At 37.1% G+C, this 15,136-nt stretch overlaps 1 protein-coding gene across 1 annotated transcript; it reads left to right on the top strand.

Annotated features, from left to right (window-relative positions):
- Positions 1-414: 414 nt before the first annotated feature.
- Positions 415-5,869, top strand: pax1a (paired box 1a). The gene is made up of 5 exons (XM_079832922.1): positions 415-843; positions 1,194-1,823; positions 2,774-2,907; positions 3,248-3,458; positions 4,138-5,869. The coding sequence occupies exons 1-5, from the start codon at positions 840-842 to the stop codon at positions 4,224-4,226; spliced, it is 1,068 nt and encodes a 355-aa protein (XP_079689048.1). The 5' UTR covers positions 415-839; the 3' UTR covers positions 4,227-5,869.
- Positions 5,870-15,136: the final 9,267 nt, after the last annotated feature.

The following is a 15,136-nucleotide window of genomic DNA, read 5'->3' as shown; positions in this document are numbered from 1 at the left end:
ATTATGTATGCATAAATGCTTGTTTGCTTAAGTAAAATGTAAAAGTGCAGCACAGCAATGTGAGTATGTTTACTTGCTAGTTGGTTTAGACATTAAATAAGTTGGCTATGAAATAACTATAGGGCTTGGTACTGCGTGAATTTAACGTTATCCTCGTTGTTTTAGTGACACATGGCTCAAGTCATGAAGCTTTCACTTGATGCACGATTTTTAATTTTCAAAGGCACACTTCATTCAAATTATTTTCTATCACATAGCGTGTAGAATAGCCTATGTGCAAGACAAAAACAGCTACAAGTACTATTTCTCTTACGTCTCGGAACGCGTGCGCATAAACAACTTTTCGGTTGTAGACACCTCTTCGACTCCTCCTTTGCTTTTTCAACTGCATATGTTGCTCAACGTATTAATGTTGGAAATTCGTCCGGTTTAAACGAAGCTTTGCTCTTTCGTTCTAATCTGGAATAATAGCCAACATTGAAATGGTTAAACTGTGCATACTGGATGGTACTTACGCGCACACATGCAGCCCATCCGAAGACGTCTGGACCAATGAAATCAACCCATCGCTCTCCGCGTAACCAGTTAGATTGACGTGGAGGACGCGTCAAATTAACTCCAGCAAACTTCACCCTGCGGGATCAGACAAATCCCTCTTTAACGGGAGAGGATCACTCGTATCCCATTCTACCCTAGACAAGTTTGGCATGTAGAAGTTTTGCAGCCGGAACAGACAAAAGGTTGTCGAAGTCTTCTGAACATCTCCACACAGCAACCGTTTGCTGCAGCGTTCAGCCATTGAAGGAAAACTGCTTTAGAGACACGCATCGCAAAATCAAATGGGTGAGATCTCGTTCACATAATAATGCATGCATCTTTTGCAGAGAGATGCTTTATTTAGGCCAAAAAATAACCGTGACTTTGAGCCTCAAACTGAATAGTAAAATGTCTGCTTAAGTTGAGCATGTAAATTATTCAAACAAAGCCACTCTGCGATATCTGTCTCATTAGGCCAATGATAGACTATTAATTTTCTCTGACAATTTCAAGTGTTACATTTTTTTTTGTAAAGGCCTATATAAAAGAAATATTGATTTGCTCAGGTCACTGAATATGTACGTGATGTGCCATGCTATTTTATACGACATTCATTTTTACATAACCTAAGTTTCAATGCCTTTTGATTCTTACAGAGCAAACCTACGGGGAGGTGAACCAGCTGGGGGGAGTTTTTGTCAACGGACGTCCTTTGCCCAATGCAATACGATTACGAATAGTGGAGTTAGCACAGCTTGGCATCCGACCCTGTGACATAAGCAGACAGCTTCGGGTCTCCCACGGGTGTGTGAGTAAAATCCTTGCGAGATACAACGAAACTGGGTCAATTTTGCCTGGAGCAATCGGTGGGAGCAAACCACGAGTAACAACGCCGAATGTAGTAAAAAACATACGGGACTACAAACAGGGAGACCCGGGAATTTTTGCATGGGAGATCCGGGACCGTCTTCTTGCGGACGGAGTATGTGATAAGTACAACGTTCCTTCGGTCAGCTCTATCAGCCGGATATTAAGGAACAAGATTGGAAACCTCTCCCAGCCTAACCAATATGAAAATGGAAAACAAGGACCTCCGCAGTCCGGCCTCTCCTATAACCATATATACCCGTACTCATACCCCAATGCAATGTCTCCTTCCGGGACCAAAATGAGCAATCCTCCCGGTGTCCCTGTCACGGGTGGGCATGTAAGCATTCCCCGTGGTTGGCCTTCAGCGCATACGGTCAGCAATATATTGGGCATTCGTGCTTTCATGGATCCTACAGGTGAGACTTACTGTACAGTTTGGGTTTAGACAACACATCTTACTTTTACATCAAACGGTTACAGGCCTCAGCCTTACTATAGCTTGATTTGTGGTGCATGCACAAATCAAACTGACGAGGCTTATGTGATCATCTGTTTTAAAGAATCTGAAACGAAGTTTCAACTTTAGATAAAGTTAGTTTAGAAAAACTTTGGATAAAGTTTACAAACATTGTCATTTAGTCTGGCATCTAAATTTGTTGAAATTTAGAAAACACGGCCACTAAGGCCTATTCTTGCACATATCCGAATAGCATACCGAGTAGGCCTCAATACTATAACAAATTTTGACCTGCAATTGTTACCTTGAATAGCTATTTCTGCCTGATTTTTTTTACCATAACAATGTGTATAAGTTGATTAAATCATAATCAACATATATATATATATATATATATATATATATATATATATATATATATATATATATATATATATATATATATATATATATATATATATACCCTTATTGTCCAATATAACGAATACATGCTTATCACGTAATAAGCCTGCACCAATATATAGTATAACAACATTTCATAATAATATGCATTATTATAGGCTAATAAAACATATTGTTGAAAATGCTGCATTAGAAAACTATACAATATATATACAGTAATATATACCTTATATATTGTCACCTTAAGTAATTTATAATAATATATTTATTCAAAGTCCATATGTATGCAAAATTTTCGCTCAACCTATTCATGTAAAAATGTGATGCACATTTGTGTCGAATGTATTTAAAAGATCGTTTAAATCATTTAGGCACGGCAAGGCAAAAAAAACACAAAAACAAGACTAACGCCGTCAGATAATTCCATTAGTAATTTTGTATTCTGTTGGTGTAATTCTGGTTTGGCTGGTTGCAAAGCTTACATGAAGTTAAATTATTGTTTTCTAGCTATTGCTAGCGCCGAAGGATACGCACCAAAAATGGAGGACTGGGGTAGTGTCAACAGAGCGACATTTCCCTCTGCTCATGGAGTCAATGGAATAGACAAATCAGCTATTGATGCAGACATTAAGTACCCTCAGGTACCATAGCAATTATAAACTTGTATTTTATTGTTTGAGATGCAAGCCCTGTTCAAAAATAATTTGGATGACTTACCTTTCATGTTACTGTGCAATTACATTAATACGTACTGTGTAATAGCCTATACATTAAAGCGTTCCTAAAATGCACACATACATACTGCTAATACACTTCTTTAGTAATATTTATATCGCATGTATGTATGCAAAATACAGCCTAACACGGACACTGTAAAGTGTTACATTATTACTTAGTACTTTGCATATTGTATATTTCTGCTTCTCTCCTCTCTTGTCTGCTTGCTCTGTTAATGTGCTTGTTTTTCTCCTATTACTTTAGCCTTCGTCGACTTTGTCTAGCTATGTACCAGCGTGCGCGTACTCTCCCTCCAACCAGTATGGCGTGTACAGTGGTCCAGCAGGCAGTTATGTGAGCCCAGGGCATCACTGGCAGGCCCAGGGCACCAGCCTCTCCCACCCTGGCGGTGGCGTGGCGATGCACCCGAGTGACATCCATTCTTCTATGGCGTTCAAACATGCAGTGCGAGATGGTATGCACAATTATACTTTGATAGTCATATTTTAACTGCCTTTCACGGGCATCCTAGCTGACTGTAAACATAATATTTTGACAATTACTAGGTTTCGCCAACTTTAAGATATTGATAGGCTACACATCTTTAATGTATGTGGGTATATTTACTATTGTTATTACTATGTTATTGCATAGTAAATACTAGAAACAACAAAAATGAAAGGAACATTTCATCTCTCATATATAAGCCTACTATAGGCTATATAGTGTTCTCAACCAAACCATTAGGCATGCACATAAAATGTCATATGCAATGAGGTCATGCAGGGTAAACTGATTGGAATAAGCATTGCTGTATAAATTATTGGCCTCATTAATAGACCCACATGAATGCATTTCAACTATCGATTAATGCTGTTTACTCATTGCGCATTAGCTTACTTTAACATAAGATTACTGACATAATTTGATTTATACAAATAATAAATCAATATAATGAAATAAACGGTCATTTCAGAAACTTTTATTTTAGATTTTTTTAGGAAGTACATTTTACAGAAATTTGAACAGAGTGGCCCATTGATTTACATTACGCGTAAACGTCTTAAAAACAAAAAGACAATGACTTGATTGGATGTGAGAAGAGTTACGACTTGTTTTCTCTCTAAATATGCTCTCCTGTTTGTCCTCCACAGGAGACAGAAAACCACCGAGTCCCCTAAGCAAGCAACAGCACGAGGCCTTGGTCATACACGGACTCAGCCTTTCTACCTCATCCTCGTAACAGTTTAGAAATGATTCGCATTTCAAGAAAGCAAACCGTAAGTTCAACCAATGCACATCTTTCGACGGCGATGTCCTGTTCGAGCCCGTGTTCAGCGCTCTCTGGGAACACGATCTTTGTAAAGCCGAATGAATGTATACGACTTTGTTCTTTACTGTAATTATAACTGTCTCCAGTTTGCGTTGTTTGGTGGTTGCTTGTTTAACCAGTAGTCATACTGGTTTTGTCTATGTTATTTATGACAACGACTGAAAAACACGATTTGTCATCTTAAAGCTAAATCACGCATCAGTGCATTTTAAAAGAATGAAAATACATTACTTAAACGTGTACATCAAATAAACCCCTATGTGAACAAAGTAATAAATTGTTAATGTAAATATGAATAAAGCTTTAGTTATATATTTTTATAAATTCATGTGTAAATATGCTAAATAAAGGTATTGCATAAAACGAAGTCACAGTCGTTGTCTTTCATGAGAACCTAATCTCACTGGAATTGGAAAATTCTCGCCAAGGTTTAATGGAACTTTAACAAAATGTTTTTCTTTGCTTATTCTGCCTTGACTTTCAGTATATTTACGTCCACTATAAAACTAGCAGCTTTTTTTTCATTAAATAGAATGTTCAACACGATCGCTCTGCACGGAGTGATAAGGCATTCAGCAGTTTTCTCATGTGCGCTACTGGGCGTAATGATGCGTGTCCGCATTTGGCGCCTCCAGTGATGCTATCTGTGTTGATGCTGGATAAGAGCCACACATTGCAAATATATAGCAATCTTATATTAGGACTATAGCCTATAGCTATTAGCCTATACATATATAACCCTTGATTGGACAGGTTCTCTAAAACGGTTTGCCTTCATTTTGTTTAAAGCGTTTCTGATGACATTGTTGTTGGGTTCTTTGTTTACAATCTTGTGGAAGTTATGCCGGCTCAGCTCGAGTAATATGCTTAAGTAAAATCCGTTTGAATAATATGCGACACGATGATGATTGCTATTATATCTAGCTATTGCATTACATTAAATAATTTCTGAGGGCTTATATATAAAGGTTGATTGCCCTCAGAAATTATTTAATGTAATGCAATAGCTAGATATAATAGCAATCATTATATATATAAAATCCATTGTACCCCTGAGAAATATTTTTTTCTTGCAGTCACCTGCAGGAAAATTTTAAAATTACACCTAAAGTGCAGAATACATTGTGACTTTAACATCATCTATGTTATACGTTTAGGCTATTTAATTGTTAATATTATATCGTCAATTATTTAAAATGGTTGTGAATAAATGTATAAAAACATGAACATTATATTAAACTAATAATAAATAAAGTAGCGTACCTGATTTGTATCGAACAAAGATTGTTTCGGACAACTGTAGCCCATAAATAAAATGCAGTGGGACTGTGTTTTCAGTGACTTGCAAGTGGCAGTGCTTAAACAACGGCCATCCATTGCACGTGTCCATTTTTCCTTCCTCTCTGACACCCAAAGGCGCTCTCGCTTACACTGCTGCGCCGTCTCCCATTGGGGCAGTAATGCGCTCTTGATTGGTGGATTTCATTAAAGTGCAGCTTACCAATAGTCACTACTCAAATTAACTGACCCTGGACACGTGCATCTCGAACCACAAAATAATTTATGAAAATAAAACCCGACAAACGGAGACTGTACATCATCTTTTTTAATTAATTATTTGGGAATTAAATATTGAGGGAAAAAAAACCTTCCCGGCCAGATAAATTACAAATATTTAACAAGCAAAACGTTATAGATCGTAATGTTACAAAGACAAGACATTTTCATGGGACATAATAAGCGCTGCGCCGGTCGGTGTGATATTCGTTTGAAGCTTATTCATTTACAGCAATCCGATTTCTAAACATGATGTCAAAATGACTTGAGACATAGGCTACACATCTATCACTTTATCTTTTTTAAAAATTTTGTTTTATTATTTTTTTAACACCCGTGTTAAAGAAATGTCTGTTATGAGAAAAGCAATATTTTACACTTTTCAGAGACAAAAAAATGTGTGAGATTTTTTAAATAATTACTGTTTGAACAATATCCGTCTTGTTAAGCGATATAGCAAAAACTGACAGGTTAACACGAATATTATATTAGATAACAATAGCCAAAATCTATCAGTATTAATAACTGTAGGCTATAGCTAATGTTAGGCTATTTCAAACATCGATTCAGGACCGTCCACGACCATAGCGTTTCATAAAACATCTGTCCGAATTCCAAATATTACTGTGGAGAAGTCAATCACAACGAAATGAACGTCAACGACTTCATTATTCACTGTTAATAACATTAACATATTTTTATTATTATTATTATAAAACACATAGGCTGGGTAACACTATTATTAATACATGACAAATTATCCGTATGTTTAATGTATAATGGAGAATCCATTAGTAGTCTGCGTGCAAATGTTGAAATATGTTAATATTTGATGGTGTTGAACTGTTGCTCAACGTGCAACGTTCTCACGCAAAATTGTGCAATGTGGATTTTCTAATTATGCCCTTTATAAAACGAAAAAAAAGTGGCACAATTGTTAGCTGAACGAAGAATTAAGTTATGGATAGGTGTCAATGATCATGGATGTTTTTCGTAAAAGGTGAAAATTATAAGATTTTTCATCGTCAAAAAAACTGTTACAATTTTAGTTCTATTTCAAATTTAATGTCTAGGCTGTAGCTTAAATCTGAAGTTAATTAACGTAATTTGTAAGGCAATAATGTAGAGACTCCGACTAATATAATCTCGGAAAGATCTCCGTGTCCCTGAGAGAGCCTATCAATGCATGTACTGTACTTCCCTGCCATTTTGGCACTTAACGTTTTCAATGACATCATAGTCGTAGACCTTTACTAAGGAACCTCTAAGCATAATTCAGAAACAAGTAAACAATTGAGCTTTTTCCAAGTAACGCTTCAGTTCTTCAACAGACCTCCGATAATACTTTTACTCTTTTTTAAAAAAAAATATTTATCTGATGTATTTATATGCTTTGGTCATTAAGATTAATACTTTTTTGTTGTTGTTAGGGAATAAACATAAAGGTTAAACATCGTAATGTTTGATAACAACATTTATGATTCTAAACCAATTTGTTAGCCTATATTTTTTATCAGCAACTTAATGTTTAAACATTCTTTGTTGGGGGGTAGGACACATGATATGGAAAGAATGTAGCCTACCATTCTGGTTACTAAACATATACGCCTAGTTCAATAGGCACATATTATGATGCAATGTGAGCTGTGCATTTTACAATAATGTACACTGTAAATTCATGACCTAAATAGAAACCTTAATTATTTCACACGCATAGGCTGAAGGAGCAGAATCGATTTTTTAAAAATCCAAAGAGTTTCCTTAAAACAGCTTATCTATAGTGCCATAATGTTTAAACATCGCTTGCCCTGTGCCCTACTCTTTTAGCACCAATTGGTTTAGGTCTGAAAACGTCTTATTTACTTCCTTACATTAAATTATATTTACTTAGCTAATCTATAAAGACATAGGCTAGCTACTGCTGATAACTGTAGTCTAATAGCCTATCTCCTTTCATTTGATGCACTTGTCCTCACATGAAACGGTCACATCAACACTCGCAGACAGTGCTGGGCTAACAGTTGGTTTAGTGGATAGTGATGCTGCTGTAAACATTGGGAGTGCTGTCATCTATTTGTTACCATTCCTGTTGTAGCAACAGCAATATCATGGGTTCTTTTCCAAGGGAATACATCAACTGTAAAATGTTTAACTTGAATGCAAAGTAAGCTGCTGTGGATAAAAAAAGTGCCTACCAAATGCACGGATGTTGTTACATTGGTTGTTACGCTGTTGGTTGTCATTGGTTTTTTACCCTGTTGCAACGCGATCTCCAATGCATTTATATGAAATCATGGATCGTGGAACGTACCAAAAGAAATGGGGCGTGGTTTGTAGAACTTCGCACACTGAGAAGCGCCACGCTTTTAAAATAAGAAAACATTTCGGAATGCTCCAATAGGCTACACTGCATTATAATTGTCCCAAATCCTGGTTAATGTCAATAAAGACTATATCCTTGCAAGACTTTACATTTTACATCCTAGTATGACTGTACATTTTAATATTAGAAACAGTGCTAATAGTAGGCTATTAGGCTAGTTAGATGTCATATATAGGCTATTATATTCCTTTAAGTTTAATAATCTGTATTATTATTATTATTATTTAGAATATAGATCACAGTTCTCCCACGATTCTGAAAACGAAACATTGGACAACCAAACAAATAATATGTAATTGAGGTTCTGACAAATTGTTCTATTTGATGTTATAAATGAGTTTATTTATAAATATCTTAAACGTTATTAATAAGTCTGTTAAAAATATTAATTAATTTAAATTAATTAATTATACAACAAAAATCTTTTGAAATTAATGAATGAAGACTTGCTTCCTCCAGAGTTTTTGAACAAATCTCTTTTGAATGATTCAGTGATACATCAAATATATTTTAACAGTAACTTGTTTCCACATACTGGCATAGTGCAATATATGCAATCTTTATTTGAAGCGTAACATTAGTGTCAAAGGTCAATTAGGCCTACTCATTAAGTGAAAGTGAAAGTGACATGTATGGTAACCCTGGTCCTACCAGACTCTCGTACATTTCATTTGTACAGAGAGTCTGGCCACTCTCCATTGACAAGCGTTTACTTCCTTGAAGGCGGGTACTCTGTTGAAGTTTAAAACTATTGGATCTGCTCAGAGTCACTCTGATCTGCCATAACCAATCGCTAACGTTTGCGCTGTTCACCTCTGTTTCTCACATGGAAGTCCGCAAATAAATGTGCAGCCACCAGTGATAAAACCTAAAACTCGTGCATCCGGATTGTGATTTATTCACGGTGGCGGGGAGAGTTTTGTGATCGGGAACGCGCTGCTCTCGTGGTCCATAACATGATTGTATATGCTGTACATTTGCTGTCATATGCTTGGTATGATAAGAATAAATGCTGCCGTAAATAACGGCCCAATTCAAATGTTTACATGCTTTTCTTCTTTTTATTTTTTTTAACGGTGATGAAATATATTGCTCTTGTAAACACTTTCCAGCACTTAATGAAATACAAGTCTAGAAATGAATCCAAATGACAGCGAAGCGCAGCCGTAGGTCTACGGTGCTCTGCAGTGGTCAAAAAGGTTATATTCTGGTTAAAGATATAGATAAGATATACAATATATTCTTGAAAACTGAAAGATGTGGATTCAGAGAGCAATTAAATTACGACACGACCTTGGTGTTTGTCTAAAATAGTAGGTAATTCGGCCGGGTTTTTAATGGGTGGTGGGAGACGGACAGCTTCAGCCAACTCCTTCAGCACTAACGGAGCGAGCTGGAAAATCAAACTTTTCCCGGGCCACAACATCATGGCCACCAATAAAACTCAGCAAAGATTGTTCTTGCTCCAGCTTTAACTTCTGGATATTCGGCAGCAGTAACACAACAGAATGAATAGCTTCACTTTAATCTTTCTCTACCGCCATTACTGAACTACAACTCAAACTAGCGCACGACATCAACGTCATCGTTCTCAGCCACTCCCTCTGTTTGCTGATTGGACCGGTAAAAAATTGTTCGGAGAAAACCTAAGACTATACAGCAGTCTCAGACAGAGTACTGAAGGAAAATTAAAATTGAGCGGAAGTACGTAGGAGGGTGGAGCCAGGCTAATGGTAGGCTTACCCATTCTTGGAATTTGTCCTCTGCATTTAACCCATCCAAATTAATGCACACACATTAGCAGTGGGTATTGAACACACACACTGAAAACCGTGGACACACGCACCCGTTATTCAGTGATCTACATCTCTATTCTCAGCATCGACTGTAAACGTCAACTCCTGCTCTCGTTGGCTGACTTTGAAGGCAGCGTTTGTGCATGAAAGTAGGCTACTTCACACAATTTCGGACCGACTTCTGAGGCAGCGTAAGAGTTTAATGATCTACAGCAAAATAGAGAGAGCTTTAGTAAACAAAACGAAACAAAATTACTACAATAGTAATTTCTCGCTTGAAATTACACCAAAAGTGGAAAACGTTAGCCTAGAAATCTAGACGCACCCTATCGGCAGCAAATGTAATTTGCAGCCATGGTCGTCTAGCAACTCTCCATTGGCTTGCGAGCTTGAAAAACCAAACTCTAGTCAGATTGTCACATTCTGTGGAGAGTCAGTGGGCGGGCTTAACATAATGACGGCAGAGTTGTGAAGGTTCTCCGCGTGAATTCCATGCTTCTTGAAAACAAAGAAGATGGCTGCTGCTGCTGCTAGTGAACAGTAGCCTTTCGAATTGACTTTGACCGCCACTCTGGAAGACTTGGAGTTAAACTTTTCTTTGCGAAAGGAACAAAGAATGGCACTGAAGTCATTCTTAAAAAAGGAAGATGTGTTCGAAGTTTTGCCCACCGAATACGGCAAAAGTTTAGTCAAGTCAAGTCACCTTTGTTATATAGCGCTTTTTAAAATGCCAATTGTTTCAAAGCAGCTTCACAGTGTTAAACAGGAAAATAATGCAACAGAATTTGTTTCGGCTGTACAGCCACTCTGGAGAAAACAGTGATGTCATCCAGCTCATTTCAATTATCATATAGTGTCAATGCGGGCGGATCAGTAATAGTTGAATGTTTAGTGTCCCCAGCTGAGCAAGCCAAAAGGCGACAGAGGCGACGGTGGCAAGGAACCAAAACTCAATCTGGTGGCATAAAGGAGAGAAAAAAAACCTTGGGAGAATCCAGGCTCAGTCGGGGTGCCAGTTCTCCTCTGGCCAACGAACAAACAGTGTATGATTATGATTCTGGCAACATTACAAATCATCATGCCGGAGAAGGTTTTATTGAGTTTATTAATCTATCAACTAGTTCCGCTGGTGGGAAAACGCATGGGACTCTGCCACAACCCGCTTGTGATAGCGCTCTGGTTGGTTGTAGTGCTATCCTATTGCGTGCAGAGAGAGTTTGAAAGACAACCGTTTATTCCCCCTTTGGGTTGAGCCCTTTCAATGGTGTGTTCCAATGGATCCATTGGATTTTGGACACAGCCATTATTAATTAAAAAATTGACCTCAAGAAGCTTTTCTGACACGTTTTACGGCAGTGATATCAAAAGCTCATTGGCTCTCCTCTGCTTCGTCACAGATTGTGACATGCAATGTTTTGGATGACCTGTGTGTGCGCTTTCACCGCATGAATCGTGTCCATCGGGATAAGATTTTCAGTGATTAATACTTAAATTCTGGTCTATACCTCATACAAAATGATTATATACCACCAGAGAGGACAGCACGCAATACATTATCATTTGGACTACTTTTGGTACCGCTTTTGACATGTTTGCAATAAATTATTGTGATTACACTTGTCTGTATGTTATGTTTTCTTTATAACTGTACACACTTTATAACTGTAAATTTATCGAAGTCCCCCTCAATAAATCTATCCTTTAAAACTCATCTTTGATCACCAAAATGACATTTAAATGTTTTTTCTGAAAAATAGTAAAATAGCTGAATGTAATTCTACACCCTTGCTTCATTTAGTATATGTGGAGCCATGAATATGCTGAAAAATGGTATCACTCTTTACAATGTCAGACAGATAACATTAATTGAAATGATTAGCCTTTTGCTTGACTCAAACAGCTAATAATGTGTTGCTATATGTACACAAACCATGTTCCTGTTTGCCACCTCAGTGACAGCTGCCTCCTAAAAATCAGCATCCTTAGAAAGGCTTTGAACAACTTAGAACGTTAGTGGAGAAAGGCATATAGTTCATCACAACATCACAATATACATCATATACATAATTCACCCGCTATATTGCTAAATGTATACGATTCCATATCAACAGAAAAATATACCGGGATAACAGATTTAGCAAGTCTGAATAGCCAAAAATCACATGAAATGCAATTTTTACAAATCCATTTCAAGCTACATTCAGACATTCATTCATTCATTTTTGGAAATCTGTTTCATGTGCTTTATGTGACTTTCTCACACCACGTAAAGCGGAAATGTCAGACGTCGTTTTAGGAAACATGCTGAAAGCCTCTACGGTTCTGCCGCTGCCTCAGAAGAGGCAGTAGTCCAGCGCGCGGCGGCGGCACAATCATGTCATGGTGTAAATAAGACAACATCTGTATTGCAAACCCCTCTATGTTGTTGTTGCTGTTTTTGTCTTATGCCTACCAACGCAACGTCATTGCCATAGAAACCAATGCAGATATTCCGGAAAACGAAAGAGCTGCATGAACACACAAATAGTATCTAAACAGTTGCGATACACAGTGTGATAGTCAATCATTTTAGATCAGATTTCAATCGGATACACAAATAATCGGATTTGGACTGACAGTGTGAACATAGCCAGCATAGCCAAGCGATTTTCTCTTTTCGAGATGGCCGTTTTCAAGCAGCAAGCGGCAACTCTCGCCGATCGGTCTGCCACATGAAATCGAACATACCCAATGAAACCATATAAACCATGGTTTCAAATATCAACAGTGTTTTTCAGAAATCGCTTACTGCACCTTTAAGACCCTGGCACATAGTGTTGCAGTTTTTAACCACAGTTTACACACTCTTTCTTTCTTTCTTTCTTTCTTTCTTTCTTTCCTTTCTTTCTTTCTTTCTTTCTTTCTTTCTTTCTTTCTTTCTTTCTTTCTTTCTTTCTTTCTTTCTTTCTTTCTTTCTTTCTAATCAGTTGCTTGCCTCATAGGTGTGTGTTTCCATGCAATGATGTAACTTGCTGATTAACTACCATAGTATGATGCATTGCTGGAGAAACGATGCCAATGCTACTGTTCACAATGGTGAAAGAGCAGGATTTAAAAAAAAAAAATAAACACTGGTAAATCAGTCCTTTTTAGCTGAATTAGAAATACTACTAAAATCAGTTTTTGGAAATATACTGAAAACCATGAATCATAATTATGCAGGTGGGAAATAAAAAAGCAACATGATGGAACCAAAATCGAAGTGTATCACTAGTATCCTTTTCACAAGCTGATGAAAATACTAATATAGGCTACACTGTGTGCAGAATTGTTAGGCACGTTGATTTTCTGATCATATTTTCGTCTTCCAGAATCTGGCAGTTAGTTTCGGGAGTACATTTTTAGTCCATCTCTGCAAAACGGACTTCAGGATGGACTAAAATGAACTCCCAAAACTTACTGCCCGATTGTGAAAGATGAATTCTTCAAACAGTGGTGCAAGAGGATGTGGTGCTGGTCCTTCAAAAGTCACTCTCAACCTATCTGTCCATAAAGCCTATAAAAAACAGTCTTCGTGTATTTTACAACACTTCAGCTTGTGATTCTTATTTAATGGGGGTAATTTTTAACCTAACTGAAGTCTCTGAGATCCTGACACCTTGCACTTCTGGAGACTCCAGGTAGGTTGCAGCTCTGGAAAATGGTGGCGCTGGAGACAAAAGGGTTCCTGATGGTTTCACACTTAATTCTTCACCTTAATTCTATATTCTTTTGAGGTTAACAGGTGTCTTTTGTCCTCCACATGTTATTGTCTGACCCTGCTGACCCAACGAGCATTTCACTGTCCAATGGTCATGCCTTAACTGCAATGTCTAGTATTGCATTAGTATTGCAACCTTCTCATGGGCATTTAAGTTAAATCTCTTTTTTGGCTCAATTTATCTGTAAAAGAAAGCATGACTAATAATTCTGCACACCTGAATATAAGGTGTTTTTCATTTCCAGCCTTCATGAACAATTATATATCACTTATACATTATTTAAATACTAAATGAATAGTAGTTATTAGGATTACTGTGGTTTGGAATTGGTCAAATGAGCCTGGAAAAAAAATATGATCAGAAAATCAACGTGCCTAATAATTCTGCACAAAGTGTATAGAAGGTGCATCCAGTGTCATGCACACAAACACCATCATCCTTAATTAAACAACATAAGAGGTAACATGAAACCCCAATGTACATAACTGATAACAAAAACTATATGAAACAATTATTTAAATGCAATACCATTTAATGTGATGTATTACACAGATAATTCTGGGAATGGCAAGTTATGTTTTTTTCACTGTGAATTATAAGATGACTTGTTCTTTTGACATGTTTACAGTGTACTATTTGAGCTAGAATCCATAATAAATAATGAATAACAATCAATTGTCACACATTTGTTCATTGTCTTCCGGTGAAAGCCAAAGAGAATCTGACTAAGAAATGTTGTTGAACACACTTATGTACTTATTATATGGTGCTGGTCATATAATTAGAATATCATCAAAAAGTGGATTTATTTCACTAATTCCATTCAAAAAGTGAAACTTGTATATTATATTCATTCATTACACACAGACTGATATATTTCGAATGTTCATTTATTTTGATGATCATTTCATTTTATTTTGATGATTAGATCTCACAACTAAGGAAAATACCAAATTCAGTATCTCAGAAAATTAGAATATTACTTAAGACCAATACAAAGAAAGGATTTTTAGAAATCTTGGCCAACTGAAAAGTATGAACATGAAAAGTATGAGCATGTACAGCACTAAAAACTTAGTTGGGGCTCCTTTTGCCTGAATTACTGCAGCAATGCGGCGTGGCATGGTGTCGATCAGTCTGTGGCTCTGCTCAGGTGTTATGAGAGCCCAGGTTGCTCTGATAGACAGCCAGCCTCTTTTGCAATTACCTTTTGTGTCTTGCCCTCCTTGTGCAAGGTGTCAATGGTCATCTTCCCCGTGATTGTGTATCCTACAGAACTAGACTGAGAGACCATTAAAGGCCTTTGCAGGTGTTTTGAGTTTATTAGCTGATTAGAGTGTGGCA

The sequence above is a fragment of the Gobio gobio genome (genome assembly GCF_949357685.1).
Source record: "Gobio gobio genome assembly, chromosome: 13".
Lineage (NCBI taxonomy): Eukaryota > Metazoa > Chordata > Actinopteri > Cypriniformes > Gobionidae > Gobio > Gobio gobio.
The sequence above is the reverse complement of the archived record's forward strand: the minus strand, read 5'-3'. Positions and strand labels throughout refer to the sequence as shown.

Coding starts and splice junctions, on each gene's coding strand:
- pax1a (XM_079832922.1), top strand. Junction 1,824..2,773: donor TGCTTTCATGGATCCTACAG/GTGAGACTTACT, acceptor ATTGTTTTCTAG/CTATTGCTAGCGCCGAAGGA. Junction 3,459..4,137: donor CAAACATGCAGTGCGAGATG/GTATGCACAATT, acceptor TGTCCTCCACAG/GAGACAGAAAACCACCGAGT.